Source organism: Salmo salar, chromosome ssa15 (genome assembly GCF_905237065.1).
Source record: "Salmo salar chromosome ssa15, Ssal_v3.1, whole genome shotgun sequence".
In the NCBI taxonomy this organism is placed as follows: Eukaryota; Metazoa; Chordata; class Actinopteri; order Salmoniformes; family Salmonidae; genus Salmo; species Salmo salar.
In genome coordinates this window covers 19,759,987-19,779,581 of record NC_059456.1, presented here as the reverse complement: position 1 = coordinate 19,779,581, position 19,595 = coordinate 19,759,987, and the positions used below count along the sequence as shown (strand labels likewise).

Here is a 19,595-nt window from a genome sequence, read left to right as displayed (position 1 = left end):
TCACTTGTTAAATCCACTTCAAAATCAGTGTAGATGAAGGGGAGGAGACGGGTTAAAGAAGGATTTTTAAGCCTTGAGACATGGATTGTGAATGGTGTTCCATTCAGAGGGTGAATGGGCAAGACAAAATATGAAGTTCCTTAAAACATGGTATGGTAGTAGATGCCAGGCGTACCGGTTTGTGTCAAGAACTGCAACGCTGCTGTTTTTTTTCACGCTCAACAGTTTTTTTTTTCTCTCCACACTCAATGTTAGGAAGGTGTTCTTAATGTTTGGTATAGTCAGTGTACATAGGGATCGTAGAATTCAGTTCCTACATAAAACAAAAAATGATGTCTCATCACTATTTGGCCAAGTTGTAAAAATCAGAAGTATGGGGTATAGTTTAACAATTTCTCTTCTTAAAATCTGATTTAAATCAAACCCTAACCTTACCTAAACCGCTAACATTATGCCTAACCTTAAATGAAGACCAAAAAAAGCAACTAAAATAAATAAATATCATACATTTTTACAATCTAGAAATTTTTTACTTTTGTAGCTTGACCATATAGTGGGAAACATTTTCTTGACCATGACGGTAGGATACCAAAATGTTCACTCTAGTCTTCTATTTAATTCTGTGGTAATACGGCGCCTTGCAAAAGTATTCAGACCTCTTGTATTTATTCACATATTATTAAAATCAAAGTGCTTATACAGAAACCCAGCAGCTTAAACCCCCAGAGAGCAAAGCGATGCAGGTGTAGAAGCACAGTGATTCTAGTAGGAAACATCTTTCTGTTACAAAGTGGGATTCAAATTTATAGAATTGAAAAAATAAAATCAACAAATCTACCCAAAATACTCAAAGTGGAAGAAAAATGTGAACATTTGTTAAAAAGATTAATAAAAATGGAATAACTAAAATATAGTCATTGCATAAATATCCAGCCCATTTGTTTATGCAAGCCTAAACTAATTCAGGAATAACATTTGACTTAACAAATCACATCATTGACATGGACTCACTGTGTGTGAAATAATAGGGGTTGACATGATTTTTTGCATGACTACCCCTTCCTCTGTCCCCCATACATACAACATCTGTAAGGTCATTCTGTAATTTCAAGCACAGATTCAACTCCAAAAGACCAGGGAGCCTGTCGAAAGCCTCACAAAAAAAGGCCAGTGATTGGTAGAAGGTTAACAATAACAAATCAGACATTGAATATGTCTTTAGGCATGGTCAAGTTAATAATTATGCTGTGGACGTATTAACCCCCCCCCGAGACAAGTCAAAGATACAGTCGTCCTTCGGAACTGAACTGAGCTGCAGGACAGGAAGGAAACTGCTCAGGGATTTCACCATGAGGCCATTGGTGATTTTAAAACAGCTGCAGAGTTCGATGTCTGATGGTAGAAAACTGAGGATGGATCAACAACATTGTCCACAATAATGACCTAAATGACAGAGTGAATAGAATACAAATATACAGAATCAAGGCATTAAAGTAATACTGTAAAAAAACACAGGAATAAACTTTTTGGCCTAAATGCAAAGCCTTATGTTTGGGGGTAAATCCAACAACACATCACTGATTAACTGTCTTGTTATTTTCAGGCATGATGGTGGCTGGACCACGGTATGTGTATACTTGACATCAGAAAAGACGGAGGGTTTTCAGAGTAAAAAGAAACAGGATGGAGCGCAGCACAGGCAAAATCCTAGAGGAAAACCTGCTTCAGTCTGCTTTACACCAATCACTGGGAGACAAATTCACCTTTCAGCAGGACAATAACCTAGAACTCAAGGCCAAATCTACACTGGAGTTGCTTTCCAAGAACACAGTGAATGTTCCTGGGTGGCCAAGTTATATTTAAGTCAAAACTGTATATGCCTTGACAGAGCTTGAAGAATTATGAAATGAATAAATGGGTTAATATTGTACAATCCAGGTGAGTAGAGACGTACCCAATAAAACTCACAACTGTAATCGCTGCCAAAAGGTGAATCTAACGTGTATTGACTCTGGGAGCTGAATACATTTACATTTACATTTTAGTCATTTAGCAGACGCTCTTATCCAGAGCGACTTACAGTAGTGAATGTATACATTTCATACATTAAAAAAAAAAAAAATGTATATTTTTTTTTTTGTATTGGCCCCCCCGTGAATACTTATGTAATGACTATATTTTAGTTATTTTATTAATTTTTTACCTTTATTTAATTTCTATTAGTCTTTTTTTTTAAATACATGAAAAAAATCCACTTTGACAGAGAATGTGGTGTAGATTGTTGGCAATTTACAATTAAATCCATTTCGATCCCACTTTGTAACAATAATCCCACTTTTAATCCCACTTTGTAACAATAAAATGTAAAGAAATTGAAGGGGTATGAATACTTCTGCTAGACACTGTGTATATTGATGCCTAGAGACACCACAGTAAACAAGGAGAAAGGAGACGTGTATATTGATGCCTAGAGACACCACAGTAAACAAGGAGAAAGGAGACGTGTATATTGATGCCTAGAGACACCACAGTAAACAAGGAGAAAGGAGACGTGTATATTGATGCCTAGAGACACCACAGTAAACAAGGAGAAAGGAGACGTGTATATTGATGCCTAGAGACACCACAGTAAACAAGGAGAAAGGAGACGTGTATATTGATGCCTAGAGATGCCAAAGTTAACAAGGAGAAAGGAGACGTGTGTATATTCATACCGAGAGACACCACACAGTCAACAAGGAAATCTTTCTGATTGAGAGGGTGTCAAATACTTATTTCCCTCACTAAAATGCAAATCATTTTATAACATTTTTGACATGCGTTTTTCTGGATTTTTTTGTTGTTATTCTGTCTCTCACTGTTCAAATAAACCTACCATTAAAATGATAGACTGATCATTTCTTTGTCAGTGGGCAAACGTACAAAATCAGCAGGGGATCAAATACTTTTTTCCCTCATACTTAGCCTACTGTAACTACCAGAATAGCCTGGGTTGACAGATGGCTTCAGAAATGTGAGGATGTTGGTCAGTGTGTGTAAAAGGCAGAGGTAGCAGCTCAGGTGTTTCAGAGAGAGAGAGAAAGAAGTGACAGCGAGAGAAAGAGCGAGAGAGACAGAGAGAGAGACAGACAGAGAAAGAGACAGAAAGAGAGAGAGACAGAAAGAGAGACAGACAGAGAAAGAGAGAGACAGAGAGAGAGACAGTGAGAGAAAGAGAGACCGAGAAAGAGAGAGAGAGAGAGAGAGAGAGAGAAAAAGAGAGACAGCGAGAGAGAGAGAGACAGCGAGAGAGAGAGACAGCGAGAGAGAGAGACAGCGACCAAATGATGAGAAAGCAAACATATTACTATATTCCACACTGGAAAGAATCAACCAAAAAACAGAGCAAATTGGAATGCTATCTGGCCATAAACCGAGACACAAAGAGACAAAGAGACAGAGAGAGAGACAGACAGAAACAGACAGACGGAGGTCTTACCCCAGAGCTCCAGCGGTGAGGAAGACTACCCAGAGATGACCCAGACTGAGGGTGAAGGCGTAGACCAACATCCCTACGAAGGACATGAGGTAGACAGCCAGGGTAGTCTGTCTGAAAGACACAATCAATGAGATATATATTTTTTTTAACAATATAAAATAAAAAATAAAAATAAAAAAATAACAAAATAATTACTTTATTTAATTAACAAAAAGTTATGCAACACCCAATTCCCCTGTGTGAAAAGTAATTGCCCGTTACACTCTAACTGGTTGTTCCACCTTTAGCTGCTATGACTCTAAACAAACACTTCCTGTAGTTGTTGATCAGTCTCTCATATCACTGTGGAGGAATTCTGGCCCACTCTTCCATGCAGAACTGCTTTAACTCAGAGACATTTGTGGGTTTTCAAACATGAACTGGCCGTTTCAAGTCCTGCCACAACATCTCAATTGGGAATAGGTCTGGACTTCTCATGTAGAATTGATTGTGTTTTTTGGGATCATTGTCTTGCTGCGTGACCCAGCTGTGCCTCAGCTTCAGCTCACAGACGGATGGGCTTGACATTCTCCTGTAGAATTCTCTGATACAGAGCAGAATTCCATGGTTCCTTCTATTAAGGCAAGTCGTCCAGGTCCTGAGGCAGCAAAGCATCCCCAAACCATCACACTACCACTACCATGCTGTTGGTATGAGGTTCTTACTGTGGAATTGCAGTGTTTGGTTTTCACCAGACATAATAGGACCTATGTCATCCAAAAAGTTGACTCAAGTTTTCCAGAAAGCATCTGGATGACCACCAATACTCTTGGAAGAATGTTCTATGGACAGACGAGTCAAAAGTATAACAACTTTTTGGACGATACATGTGTTGTGTACGTCTTTAGACAGCGATTGCCAACCAATGAACTGATCGTGAACAACACTTACGGATGTCTCCGTCTGTTGAACTGAGAGGACGGAGTGGGGCAGGAAACAAGGTCACGTAAACAGACAATGTCGGTGATGGGGCTGATTGGCTCAGGAGACTGGTTGACTGCCAGTTATTGGGACTGATGTCAACCGTAGACAGGGATTCTGATGAACCAACCAGAGCAGACCTCAGCTAAAAATGGCCTCTATGACATCATCTTACCTAGGGTTCTAGATCAATGTCAACTCGTGGTGTGTTCGTATATTCATACTGGAGTGCCAGAGGGTGCTCACAGTGCACTCTGGGCTTTTGAAAAATTCAGAACGTTGTCAAGATTGTCCGCTTCGCTCTCTGAAGCGTTCATAGCGCACACTGGACGCTCCTCTGAACGAGGAGCTGGGTTGACCTGAGCGTTCTGACCTCACAACGGCAGTCAAGCACCCAAGCTAACATGGCTAACGTTGGCTAGCTTGCTAGCTACTTCCAGACACATAATGAGAGAACAGCTCACACTGACCATTTTACTCTCCCTAGCAGAGCTGGTTAGGCTGTTTTCATGTTATCCAGAGCATTGGTGACTGTACCTGTGCTGCTGGCAACTATTTCATTACGCTTTTTTGCCAACGTTTACTGACACCGGCCAGATTCAACGGGTGTTGAGCGTTAGTAAATTCATCAGTTATTCTGTGCTGCAGCGAGAGTGCTCTGATATCGGAGTAGATAGCCAGAGTGAATTTACGAACGCACCCTTTAAAATTGACATCATGTGCCCATTTAATATCTAAGATAAAGACAGAGTTGAGTTGGCATATTAAATAGTTTCACAGACCAAGCGGTTCTATCACCCAAATCAAGCCGTAACAGTGAATTTAAAAAAAACTGGATGTCATGAGTGAGTCAGTATGCCGTTTTGTCCTATAGTATATTATTTTTAATCCCAGCCCCCGTCCTCGCAGGCCTTTTACCTTTTTGTAGGCCGTCATTGTAAATAAGAATTTGTTCTTAACTGAATTGCCTAGTTAAATAAAGGTGAAATAAAAAAATTAAAAAAACACGACATGAAACAGCAAACAACATGAAACAAGGCCAGCCAAGAAGAAGAAACAATGCTAATCAACATCCTGTATAGTCAAGTAGACGGAAGTCACACACAGCTGGTCAACAACATGAAAAGGATAAAACATGGACAGTACAGAACGCAAGACAATAGCATCACACAAATCCATTGGTGAGAGTTGCTCAGTGAGTTTCTTTCCCAGCGTTCAAAACTGGTTGAAAAAAATCTATGAAACCAGCTTTGTCCAGTGGGTCGGTTCCAGACAGTGTTTTGAAATTAGACAAGGAAACATATGGGAATACTGTATCTTATTCCACATCTCCATACCCCCTGTCCCCCATCCCCCTGTCGCCCGTCCCCCTGTCCCCTGTCGCCCTGTCCCCCCTGTCGCCCGTCCCCCTGTCGCCCGTCCCCCTGTCCCCCGTCCCCCTGTCGCCCGTGCCCCTGTCGCCCGTCCCCCTGTGGCCCGTGCCCCTGTCGCCCGTCCCTCTGTCGCCCATGCCCCTGTCGCCCGTCCCTCTGTCGCCCGTCGCCCGTCCCCCTGTCGCCCGTCCCCGTCGCCCTGTCCCCCTGTCGCCCGTCCCCCTGTCGCCTGTCGCCCGTCCCCCTGTCGCCCGTCCCCCTGTCGCCCGTGCCCCTGTCGCCCGTGCCCCTGTCGCCCGTCCCTCTGTCGCCCGTCCCGTCCCCCTGTCGCCCTGTCCCCCTGTCGCCCTGTCCCCTGTCGCCCGTCCCCTGTGGCCCGTGCCCCTGCGCCCGTCCCTCTGTCGCCCGTGCCCCTGTCGCCCCGTCCCTCTGTCGCCCGTCGCCCGTCCCCCTGTCGCCCGTCCCCGTCGCCCTGTCCCCCTGTCGCCCGTCCCCCCTGTCGCCTGTCGCCCGTCCCCCTGTCGCCCGTCCCCTGTCGCCCCGTCCCCTGTCGCCCGTGCCCCTGTCGCCCGTGCCCCTGTCGCCCGTCCCTCTGTCGCCCGTCCCGTCCCCTGTCGCCCTGTCCCCCTGTCGCCCTGTCCCCCGTCCCCCTGTCGCCCGTCCCCCTGTCGCCCGTCCCTCTGTCGCCCGTCCCCCTGTCCCCCTGTCGCCCTGTCCCCCGTCCCCCTGTCCAGAGTCACTTCAAATTCCTTTAATGATGTAAAATGTACTGTAGTTACTAGGGTTGCAAAATTCCAGGAACTTTCAATAAATTCCCTGGTTTTCCTGAAGTCCCAGTTGGAGATTTCCCAGAATAAGCAGGAAATCTGGAATTCTCCAACCAGGAATTCTGGGAAAAACCAGGGAATTTATTGAAAGTTCCCAGAATTTTGCAACCCTAGTAGTGACCCACGAGAAATGCACGTTAAATAACCTAGACTTTACTTACTTGTATGTTTTGGTGCTGTCCAGCCAGATACCACAGATCAGCGACCCCACCATGCCAGCGATAATGATGGTGAGGCCTATCCTCCCTGCATTCAACTCTTCACCCTGCGGGTCAGAACAGACAGGCAGACGACAGTAGGGTTAGTGTCAGTGTGTCTGTGTAGCTCAGGTCAAGCGTAGTACGCTATATAGGGAATTCTGTGCCATTGGGACGCATCCCATGTCTCAGGGTTACCCTTGTGCATGCTACTCTAACCCAGTGGTTCCCAAACTGTGGGGCGCAAGGGGTTGGCAAGGCCCCCCCCCCCCCCAAAAAAAACTTGTAATAGTAGATTTTAAAAAATTGGGTAGTGCATCATCAGTTCCTCTTGTCATGTTACTTCAGACGTTAGAGAGATATTTATAACTGGTCAGTAATGTCCAGATCAACTAGCCCAAGTCAGCTAGCTTTAGCTAGCTTTTTTTAGCCCATAGATTTTGGTTGTAAATGTTTGAGTCACTCAAACATCCCATGAACACACATAAGGCATGGCAACATGTGTAGAATTGCAAGAAAATAATTAGCAAATTATCTGCAACCCATTGCAAAATGTGTATTATTGCAGGAAATGTAAAACCTGCAAACTTCTTCTCTCCGCCAACAAGGGGGGTGTGAACAGTTTGGAAGGTGGGGGGGGGGGCCTGAGTGAAAAAGTTTGGGAACAACCTGCACTAACCAACTGGTGACTATACCGGAAAGGTTTCTGAGAGCTGTCTTCAGTGTTGAACAGAGTAATGAGATAAATGTGATGCTATACAGCAGGGGGGTCAAACTCCACGGAGGGCAGAGTCTCTGCAGGTTTTTGGTATTTCTTTTCAACTACGACCTAAACAACCAGGTGAGAGAAGTTCCTTAATCATCAGTGACCTAGACAACCAGGTGAGAGAAGTTCCTTAATAATCAGTGACCTAGACAACCAGGTGAGAGAAGTTCCTTAATAATCAGTGACCTAGACAACCAGGTGAGAGAAGTTCCTTAATAATCAGTGACCTAGACAACCAGGTGAGAGAAGTTCCTTAATAATCAGTGACCTAGACAACCAGGTGAGAGAAGTTCCTTAATAATCAGTGACCTAAACAACCAGGTGAGAGAAGTTCCTTAATAATCAGTGACCTAAACAACCAGGTGAGAGAAGTTCCTTAATCATCAGTGACCTAGACAACCAGGTGAGAGAAGTTCCTTAATAATCAGTGACCTAGACAACCAGGTGAGAGAAGTTCCTTAATAATCAGTGACCTAGACAACCAGGTGAGAGAAGTTCCTTAATAATCAGTGACCTAGACAACCAGGTGAGAGAAGTTCCTTAATAATCAGTGACCTAGACAACCAGGTGAGAGAAGTTCCTTAATAATCAGTGACCTAAACAACCAGGTGAGAGAAGTTCCTTAATAATCAGTGACCTAAACAACCAGGTGAGAGAAGTTCCTTACTAATTAGTGACCTAGACAACCAGGTGAGGGGAGGTGCTTAATAATCAGTGACCTAGACAAGCAGGTGAGGGGAGTTCCTTAATAATCAGTGACCTAGACAACCAGGTGAGAGAAGTTCCTTAATAATCAGTGACCTAGACAACCAGGTGAGAGAAGTTCCTTAATAATCAGTGACCTAGACAACCAGGTGAGGGGAGTTCCTTAATAATCAGTGACCTAGACAACCAGGTGAGGGGATTTCCTTAATAATCAGTGACCTAGACAACCAGGTGAGAGAAGTTCCTTAATAATCAGTGACCTAGACAACCAGGTGAGGGGCGTGACCACCCTCTCTCCCCACGTACTGCCACCCGGTGACCACCCTCTCTCCCCACGTACTGCCACCCGGTGACCACCCTCTCTCCCCACGTACTGCCAGAGCAGTGAAAGGCAAGGGTGGTAAGGGGTGAACACCGGGGCCGTGTTAGGTAAGGGGTGAACACCGGGGCCGTGTTAGGTAAGGGGTGAACACCGGGGCCGTGTTAGGTAAGGGGTGAACACCGGGGCCGTGTTAGGTAAGGGGTGAACACCGTGTTAGGTAAGGGGTAAACACCGGGGCCGTGTTAGGTAAGGGGTGAACACCGTGTTAGGTAAGGGGTGAACACCGGGGCCGTGTTAGGTAAGGGGTGAACACCGTGTTAGGTAAGGGGTAAACACCGGGGCCGTGTTAGGTAAGGGGTGAACACCGTGTTAGGTAAGGGGGGAATACCGGGGCCGTGTTAGGTAAGGGGTGAACACCGGGGCCGTGTTAGGTAAGGGGGGAACACCGGGGCCGTGTTAGGTAAGGGGGGAACACCGTGTTAGGTAAGGGGTGAACACCGTGTTTGGTAAGGGGTGAACACCGGGGCCGTGTTAGGTAAGGGGTGAACACCGTGTTAGGTAAGGGGGGAACACCGGGGCCGTGTTTGGTAAGGGGTGAACACCGTGTTAGGTAAGGGGGGAACACCGGGGCCGTGTTAGGTAAGGGGTGAACACCGGGGCCGTGTTAGGTAAGGGGTGAACACCGTGTTAGGTAAGGGGGGAACACCGGGGCCATGTTTGGTAAGGGGTGAACACCGTGTTAGGTAAGGGGGGAACACCGGGGCCGTGTTAGGTAAGGGGTGAACACCGGGGCCGTGTTTGGTAAGGGGTGAACACCGTGTTAGGTAAGGGGGGAACACCGGGGCCGTGTTTGGTAAGGGGTGAACACCGGGGCCGTGTTAGGTAAGGGGTGAACACCGGGGCCGTGTTAGGTAAGGGGTGAACACCGTGTTAGGTAAGGGGGGAACACCGGGGCCGTGTTAGGTAAGGGGTGAACACCGGGGCCGTGTTTGGTAAGGGGTGAAACACCGGGGCCGTGTTTGGTAAGGGGGGGAAACACCGGGGCCGTGTTTGGTAAGGGGGGAAACACCGGGGCCGTGTTAGGTAAGGGGGGAACACCGTGTTAGGTAAGGGGGGAACACCGGGGCCGTGTTAGGTAAAGGGGGAAACACCGGGGCCATGTTAGGTAAAGGGGGAAACACCGGGGCCATGTTAGGTAAAGGGGGAAACACCGGGGCCATGTTAGGTAAAGGGGGAAACACCGGGGCCATGTTAGGTAAAGGGGGAAACACCGGGGCCATGTTAGGTAAAGGGGGAAACACCGGGGCCGTGTTAGGTAAAGGGGGAAACACCGGGGCCATGTTAGGTAAAGGGGGAAACACCGGGGCCATGTTAGGTAAAGGGGGAAACACCGGGGCCATGTTAGGTAAAGGGGGAAACACCGGGGCCGTGTTAGATAAAGAGTCTTGGTTCAAATCACTTACAGTAATGTCTTTTAACCTTTTACTCTACTTGTAGAATAATGTATCCATTGTTAACCTAATAATACGGTCATGTTCCAGTTGCCACATAAAGAGGATCGGACTTACAGGGTACAGTAAATGAGGGAAGGACGATAATGTCTGGAGTGGGGTCTACTGTAAATGTTCCTGCTGGTCTTTATATCCCCACATACAGGGAAGAGATCAGGACTTACAGGGTAGTCATCGAGTCGTCTCTCCTTATCATTTATCATATACTGTAGGCTACTTGGCATAAAGCCTGTATTGTTACTCAAATTATTCTTGTTCCAATATTTCAATGCTGTTTGACTGTAGTGTTTCAGTGCCCACGGGCTGCATTAAAGATCAGAGCGATCAGGACATGCTATAGGGTACAGCAGAAGAGGGAAGGACAACAATGTGTCTATTGTGATCTAAATGAGACTCGCTCCAGCTGTAGTTGCACTGTTTTCAATGAATAGTTCCAGTGTTCCCATACTGCACTGTAGATCCCACAGGGTCAGAACTTAGTTCCAGTGTTCCCATACTGCACTGTAGAGCCAACAGGGTCAGAACTTAGTTCCAGTGTTCCCATACTGCACTGTAGACAGGGTCAGAACTTAGTTCCAGTGTTCCCATACTGCACTGTAGATCCCACAGGGTCAGAACTTAGTTCCAGTGTTCCCATACTGCACTGTAGAGCCAACAGGGTCAGAACGTAGTTCCAGTGTTCCCATACTGCACTGTAGAGCCAACAGGGTCAGAACTTAGTTCCAGTGTTCCCATACTGCACTGTAGATCCCACAGGGTCAGAACTTAGTTCCAGTGTTCCCATACTGCACTGTAGATCCCACAGGGTCAGAACTTAGTTCCAGTGTTCCCATACTGCACTGTAGAGCCAACAGGGTCAGAACTTAGTTCCAGTGTTCCCATACTGCACTGTAGAGCCAATAGGGTCAGAACTGAGTTCCAGTGTTCCCATACTGCACTGTAGAGCCAACAGGGTCAGAACTGAGTTCCAGTGTTCCCATACTGCACTGTAGAGCCAACAGGGTCAGAACTTAGTTCCGGTGTTCCCATACTGCACTGTAGAGCCAATAGGGTCAGAACTGAGTTCCAGTGTTCCCATACTGCACTGTAGAGCCAACAGGGTCAGAACTGAGTTCCAGTGTTCCCATACTGCACTGTAGAGCCAACAGGGTCAGAACTTAGTTCCAGTGTTCCCATACTGCACTGTAGAGCCAACAGGGTCAGAACTTAGTTCCAGTGTTCCCATACTGCACTGTAGAGCCAACAGGGTCAGAACTGAGTTCCAGTGTTCCCATACTGCACTGTAGAGCCAACAGAGTCAGAACTGAGTTCCAGTGTTCCCATACTGCACTGTAGAGCCAACAGGGTCAGAACTTAGTTCCGGTGTTCCCATACTGCACTGTAGAGCCAATAGGGTCAGAACTGAGTTCCAGTGTTCCCATACTGCACTGTAGAGCCAACAGGGTCAGAACTGAGTTCCAGTGTTCCCATACTGCACTGTAGAGCCAACAGGGTCAGAACTTAGTTCCAGTGTTCCCATACTGCACTGTAGAGCCAACAGGGTCAGAACTTAGTTCCAGTGTTCCCATACTGCACTGTAGAGCCAACAGGGTCAGAACTTAGTTCCGGTGTTCCCATACTGCACTGTAGAGCCAACAGGGTCAGAACTTAGTTCCAGTGTTCCCATACTGCACTGTAGAGCCAACAGAGTCAGAACTGAGTTCCAGTGTTCCCATACTGCACTGTAGAGCCAACAGGGTCAGAACTGAGTTCCAGTGTTCCCATACTGCACTGTAGAGCCAACAGAGTCAGAACTGAGTTCCAGTGTTCCCATACTGCACTGTAGAGCCAATAGGGTCAGAACTGAGTTCCAGTGTTCCCATACTGCACTGTAGAGCCAACAGGGTCAGAACTGAGTTCCAGTGTTCCCATACTGCACTGTAGAGCCAACAGAGTCAGAACTTAGTTCCAGTGTTCCCATACTGCACTGTAGAGCCAACAGAGTCAGAACTGAGTTCCAGTGTTCCCATACTGCACTGTAGAGCCAACAGGGTCAGAACTTAGTTCCAGTGTTCCCATACTGCACTGTAGAGCCAACAGGGTCAGAACGTAATTGTAAATACACCACAGGAGGCTCGTGGCGCCTTAATTGGGGAGGATGGGCTCGTGGAATAGTAACAAATACAAAGACATGGTTTCCAGGTGTTTGATGTCGTTCCATTTGCTCCATTCTCAGACATTGTTGTGAGCCGTCCTCCCTTCAGCAGCCTCATGTGGTCCACACAGTGTGTAGAGGAAAGAAGGGCAGAACTTACAGGGTAATGCTCGATGATCATGCGGTTCAGCAGTGTGCCAACAGCATAGAAGCAGCCCACGTTCAGTCCTGTGGGAGAGAGACACAGTGAGATACAGCCAATAGGGACTCGGCACACTCGGAGAGCAGCCAATAAGGGTTGACGTTAGAGGTAGGTCGCCCGTCCGTGGTTGATAACAGTATTAACAGAGGCAAAGGGGATCAGTGAGTCAGGAGAGAGAGAGAGGTAGTGGTTAGGGTTGTTACGGTGACCGTATTACCGCCACGCCGGCGGCCACGAGTCATGATTGCAGTCAAATTCCACGTGACCGTTTAGTCACTGTAATTAGGTTTCTCCGAGCTCTGATGCTGCTGCTGGTCATTAGCCTAACAAACTTGCTAACTGCCTGGTACTCAGCACTCTATTGTCCATCTAATCACTCTGACATCAATGTACTGTAATTTCCGGACTATTGAGCGCACCTGAATATAAGCCGCACCCACTGAATTAAAAAAATATATATATCTTGAACATAATGTCTATAAGCCGCAGGTGCCTACCGGTACATTGAAACAAATGAACTTTACACAGGCTTTAACGAAACACGGCTTGTAACAAAAAATTTGAAAGCGGGAAAAAATCCATATATTAGCAGCGTCATTGTTTAAGCCGCGAGGTTCCAAGCCTGGGAAAAAAGTTGCGGCTTATAGTCCGGAAATTACAGTAAATGTCATGGAAAATCTAATCAAACACTTCATGAGAGCCTATGAGTTCTATAGGTTATGCAATTGCGTGATAAAACAGAGTGATGGCCTCTATTAAAAAGAGGAGGATCCCATCAGCTTTCTATAGGCTAGGCCTACTATATTTATTTCTTAACTTTCCTAATGTTAAGCATATTGCTTCTCTTTACAACAGGAGTATAGCCTACCTGGCTGGTATGAAAATGAACCACGGGGAAAAGTGTCCTCCATTCGCTATTTAAGTGCAGAGATGACATGTATTTTTCCCCCTGACCTGTTTCAGACAGGTGCATGATAATGGTCCATTCTAAATAAAAACTAATGTCACACATACATTATTTAGTATATGTAAATGACAAGATTAAACCAAGAATAGTCTGATGGGTGACAATATTAGCCTATCACTTGTGAATGATGCCCAGCGTAAGAAACAATGCCTTTTTTGGTGACTTTTTATAAATCATAGTCGCACACTTCTCATGTAGCCTAGCTCATCGGCCTATATGTTTTGATAAGGTTTGTATCACAACTAAAGTGGCCAAATAACTTCTTAAAATGAAGCGCATTAACCTCTATGGGCTAGGTGGGACGCTTGCAGCCAGTGGAATCCCGTGGCGCGATTTTCAAATACCTTAGAAATCCTATTACTTCAATTTCGCAAACATATGACTATTTTACACCATTTTAAAGACAAGACTCTCGTTAATCTAACCACACTGTCCGATTTCAAAAAGGCTTTACAACGAAAGCAAAACATTAGATTATGTCAGCAGAGTACCCAGCCAGAAATAATCAGACACCCATTTTTCAAGCTAGCATATAATGTCACAAAAACCAAAACCACAGCTAAATGCAGCACTAACCTTTGATGATCTTCATCAGATGACGCACCTAGGACATTTTGTTACACAATACATGCATGTTTTGTTCAATCAAGTTCAAATTTATATCAAAAACCAGCTTTTTACATTAGCATGTGACTAGCATGTGACTAGCATTCCCACCGAACACTTCCGGTGAATTTACTAAATTACTCACGATAAACGTTCACAAAAAAACATAACAATTATTTTAAGAATTATAGATACAGAACTCCTTTATGCAATCGCTATGTCCGATTTTAAAATAGCTTTTCGGTGAAAGCACATTTTGCAATATTCTGAGTAGATAGCCCGGCATCACAGGCTAGCTATTTTGACACCCACCAAGTGTGTCACTCACCAAACTAAGATTTACTATAAGAAAAATGTGATTACCTTTGCTGTTCTTCGTCAGAATGCACTCCCAGGACTTCTACTTCAATAATAAATGTTGGTTTGGTTCAAAATAATACATATTTATATCCAAATAGCGGCGTTTTGTTTGTGCGTTCAAGACACTATCCGAAGGGTAAAGAAGGGTGACGCGCCCGACGCGTTTCGTGACAAAAAAATTCAAAATATTCCATTACCGTACTTCGAAGCATGTCAAATGCTGTTTAAAATCAATTTTTATGCGATTTTTCTCATAAAAAAAGCGATAATATTCCGCCCGGGAAACCCTGTTTTAGTTCAAAGACGAAAAAATAAAAACATGGTGTCGCCTCGTGCACACGCCTCAGTCTCATTGTCCTCAGATCGACCACTATCCAAATGCGCTACTGTTTTTCAGCCATGGCCTGCAAAGCCACCATTCATCGTTCTGGCGCCTTCTGAGAGCCTATGGGAGCGTTAGAAAATGTCACGTTATGCCAGAGATCCCCTGTTTTGGTTAGAGATGATCAAGAAGGCCAAGAAATAGTCAGAGAGAGCGCTTCCTGTTTGGAATGTTCTCAGGTTTTGGCCTGCCAAATGAGTTCTGTTATACTCACAGACACCATTCAAACCGTTTTAGAAACTTTAGGGTGTTTTCTATCCAAATCAAACAATTATATGCATATTCTAGTTACTGGGCAGGAGTAGTAACCAGATTAAATCGGGTACGTTTTTTATCCGGCGGTGCAAATACTGCCCCCTATCCCCAACAGGTTAATCCACTTTACAAGGGGTGTAGAGCCTAACTCAACCTATTTCTTTGTTCGATTGTATTCTTCATACTATAAAATAATGCCACGGAATTCTAAGCAAATCTTGTCTGCTAAATGAACTAGTGTAGCCCCACAGCCATATGGCATAGCCACATCAGGACCTGCTAAATGAACTAGTGTAGCCCCACAGCCATATGGCATAGCCACATCAGGACAACTCAGAGTATGCTATTCTGTTCTTCTGAAATAGACTACATATTCTTCATATCCTGTTCCTTTAGACCTGTCTAAAATAAATAATGGATTTATTGTGAAGGTGGAGGCTATATTACATGGATTTATTGTGAAGGTGGAGGCTATATTACATGGATTTATTGTGATGGTGTAGACTATATTACATGGATTTATTAGACTTTTTAAAATGTAGACGTTCCAAAAGGTCTGAATCAGTGGCTTGTTGTCTGTGTGTGGAAGCCAGGAGATACTAACTGTGTTAATGTTAATGAAATAGGTCCTCCTACATATTTAAATTTTTTTTTAAATCAGAGAAGCACTTGATACTGCCTCACATCCCCTTTGTGCGGCCATAATGCACCCCCCCCCCAAAAAAAAAATCCATGCCTTTTGCAGCCCTTCTTCCTGAATTCCGTTCCGAAGCACCTCTCACTCACATGGCTCTGCATCAGGTGATCGGGTCTTTCTCACAGGCTACAAGTGAAGACAGACACGTCGGGGACACATCCTTATCCAATTCCGAGGTGCATATTTTAAGATATTGGAAGAACTGTCCACATTTACTTTGTCGTCAGCCAACAAGATGAGTAGGCCTAACGAGAAAAAAAGGAAAAGCACTAGTCTATGTAAATCTATTATCCCCCATTAGTACAAAAGTCGACCTATTCTGTGCGAGAAATAAATATTCCAGAACATGGTCTGGGACAGTTGTAGGATGTGATAGATCCCAAATTAATACAAACACTGGCATCCCAAAAACCTTTAAAAGCAATGAGGCTGATGCATCAGATGCTTCTACCCCTGTATTGCTTGCTGTTTGGGGGTTTTAGGCTGGATTTCTGTACAGCACTTTGAGATATCAGCTGATGTAAAAAGGGCTTTATAAATAAATTTGATTGATTAAGATCAGAACGTTTAGCAAAAATGTTTTGAGAAATTATTAGGCTATTTCTTCACATTACAAGCGCAGCAATGCTCACATGGCAGTAGGCTATAACTGCAAATGCTCCTTTAGCTGGAAAAACACCAGTATCTAAAGTGACCACAAATGAAATTATGAGCGTTAAGCTTTTATTATAAAAGGTGCATTTTTAAATGGTGAAAATTGTCTTCCACAAACTTGAAACTCACGTGCTGTAAATTACCACGAGACCGACAGTTATTTGCTTGACAATCATCGGCAGACGAAATGTCGTGACCGCAACAGCTCTAGTAGTGAAACCAGGCCAGGGGGAAACGCATGTAGCAGGGGATTTAACCACAGTATCACACACTTACGGTGTAGAGACACACAGTATCACACACAGTGTAGAGACATACAGTATCACACACACAGTGTAGAGACACACAGTATCACACACAGTGTAGAGACACACAGTATCACACACAGTGTAGAGACACACAGTATCACACACAGTGTAGAGACACACAGTATCACACACAGTGTAGAGACACACAGTATCACACACAGTGTAGAGACACACAGTATCACACACAGTGTAGAGACACACAGTATCACACACAGTGTAGAGACACACAGTATCACACACACACACACACACACGGTGTAGAGACACATGGTATCACACACACACACACACACCATGGCCTTAGCAGTTTAGTTTCATGTCCTGGTACACAACAAGGACACCATTATCCACCTTGCCCAGAGAATGACCCTAACCCATATCAGAGAGGTCAGGAGAGGAGACAGAACCAAGCTGATACTATTCCCTATATAGTGGTACTACTATAGACCAGAGCCCTATTCCCTATATAGTGCACTACTATAGACCAGAGCCCTATTCCCTATATAGGGGTACTACTATAGACCAGAGCCCTATTCCCTATATAGTGCACTACTACAGACCAGAGCCCTATTCCCTATATAGTGGTACTACTATAGACCAGAGCCCTATTCCCTATATAGTGCACTACTATAGACCAGAGCCCTATTCCCTATATAGGGGTACTACTATAGACCAGAGCCCTATTCCCTATATAGTGCACTACTACAGACCAGAGCCCTATTCCCTATATAGTGGTACTACTATAGACCAGAGCCCTATTCCCTATATAGTGCACTACTATAGACCAGAGCCCTATTCCCTATATAGTGCACTACTATAGACCAGAGTCCTATTCCCTATATAGTGCACTACTACAGACCAGAGCCCTATTCCCTATATAGTGGTACTACTACAGACCAGAGCCCTATTCCCTATATAGTGGTACTACTATAGACCAGAGCCCTATTCCCTATATAGTGCACTACTATAGACCAGAGCCCTATTCCCTATATAGTGCACTACAATAGACCAGAGCCCTATTCCCTATATAGTGGACTACAATAGACCAGAGCCCTATTCCCTATATAGTGGTACTACTATAGACCAGAGCCCTATTCCCTATATAGTGCACTACTAGACCAGAGCCCTATTCCCTATATAGTGCACTACCTCTGACCAGAGCCCTATTCCCTTTATAGTGCACTACTTTAGACCAGAACCCTATTCCCTATATAGTGCACTACTATAGACCAGGGCCCTATTCCCTATATAGTGCACTACTATAGAGCAAAATACATTTAGCCCATGATAACAATTGAATTATCAATAAACGTTTAACCTTTCGGGTCAAAAACGTGTAACATCTGAGTGTTAAACAGCCAATAAGCCTGACATGAATTTAGATCAAATAATGAAAGGAATATGAGAGCATAACACTTCCTCTGTTTGGGACAGCCAATAGCATCCTAGCCAGCACAAAGTCCTTTCCCATAGGATAATACATTAACGGTGTACCTGTGATGCAGTGTGGGAAATATGGTGCGTCGGATACTAAAAACGGAAACTTGGAGAGAATTCGGAAGTAACCACTAGAACGTCCTTCCTAGTGGGAAACCCGGGTTCAGAATGATGACCAGTTTGTGACGTTTCATCACTGACATTTTACCTTTCGGAACCAAAAGATAGTAACAAACACGTAGCTCGGTTAACCCATACGGTCAAGTGGAGGTAGGAGTTCCTTAGTACCATCCGAACGCACCAATAACCACCTGACAACTAAAGACTCAACTGGTCGTTCTACTGTGGTAGATCAGACTGACAGTGACGATCATTATCCTGTTAGGGCTAGGGGGCAGTATTTGCACGGCCGGATAAAAAACGTACCCGATTTAATCTGGTTACTACTCCTGCCCAGTAACTAGAATATGCATATAATTGTTTGATTTGGATAGAAAACACCCTAAAGTTTCTAAAACTGTTTGAATGGTTTCTGTGAGTATAACAGAACTCATATGACAGGCAAAAACCTGAGAAGATTCTGTACAGGAAGTGCCCTCTCTGACCATTCCTTGGGCTTCTTGGCTCTCTTTATTGAAAACTGAGGATCTTTGCTGTAACGTGACACTTCCTACGGCTCCCATAGGCTCTCAGAACCCGGGAAAAAGCTGAATGATGTAATTCCAGCCCCAGGCTGAAACACATTAGCGCCTTTGGTAAGTGGTCGATCAGAGGACCATCAGACTGAGGCTCGTGCACGAGGGGATCCCATGTTTTTATTTTCTCTCTCTTTGAACGTAAACACGCTTTCCCGGTCGGAATATTATCGCTTTTTTACGAGAAAAATGGCATAAAAATTGATTTTAAACAGCGGTTGACATGCTTCGAAGTACGGTAATGGAATATTTAGAATTTTTTTGTCACGAAACGCGTCGTGCGCGTCACCCTTCTTTACACTTCGGATAGTGTCTTGAACGCACGAACAAAACAGAGGATATTTGAACATAACTATGGATTATTTTGAACCAAACCAACATTTGTTATTGAAGTAGAAGTCCTGGGAGTGCATTCTGACGAAGAACAGCAAAGGTAATAACATTTTTCTTATAGTAAATCTGACTTTGGTGAGGGCTAAACTTGGTGGGTGTCTAAATAGCTAGCCCTGTGATGCCGGGCTATCTACTTAGAATATTGCAAAATGTGCTTTCACCGAAAGGCTAATTTAAAATCGGACATAGCGAGTGCATAGAGGAGTTCTGTATCTATAATTCTTAAAATAATTGTTATGTTTTTTGTGAACGTTTATCGTGAGTAATTTAGTAAATTCACCGGAAGTTTGCTAGTATGCTAGTATGCTAGTTCTGAACGTCACATGCTAATGTAAAAAGCTGGTTTTTGATATAAATATGAACTTG

At 44.6% G+C, this 19,595-nt stretch overlaps 1 protein-coding gene across 4 annotated transcripts in view; it reads right to left on the bottom strand.

Moving 5' to 3' along the window:
- LOC106571030 (feline leukemia virus subgroup C receptor-related protein 2) overlaps window positions 1-19,595 on the bottom strand; it is a 55,254-nt gene that overhangs the window by 11,239 nt on the left and 24,420 nt on the right. For all 4 annotated transcript variants that reach the window (XR_006759132.1, XM_045695535.1, XM_045695536.1 and 1 more), the window contains exons 4-6: window positions 12,434-12,501; window positions 6,800-6,903; window positions 3,479-3,589 (exon numbers count right to left, since the gene is read on the bottom strand). Coding sequence is in view for 3 of the 4 variants with exons in the window: in XM_045695535.1 (XP_045551491.1) it covers window positions 3,479-3,589; window positions 6,800-6,903; window positions 12,434-12,501 (283 nt within the window). In the remaining variant the exon portion in view is untranslated. The remainder of the gene's footprint in view (window positions 1-3,478; window positions 3,590-6,799; window positions 6,904-12,433; window positions 12,502-19,595) is intronic.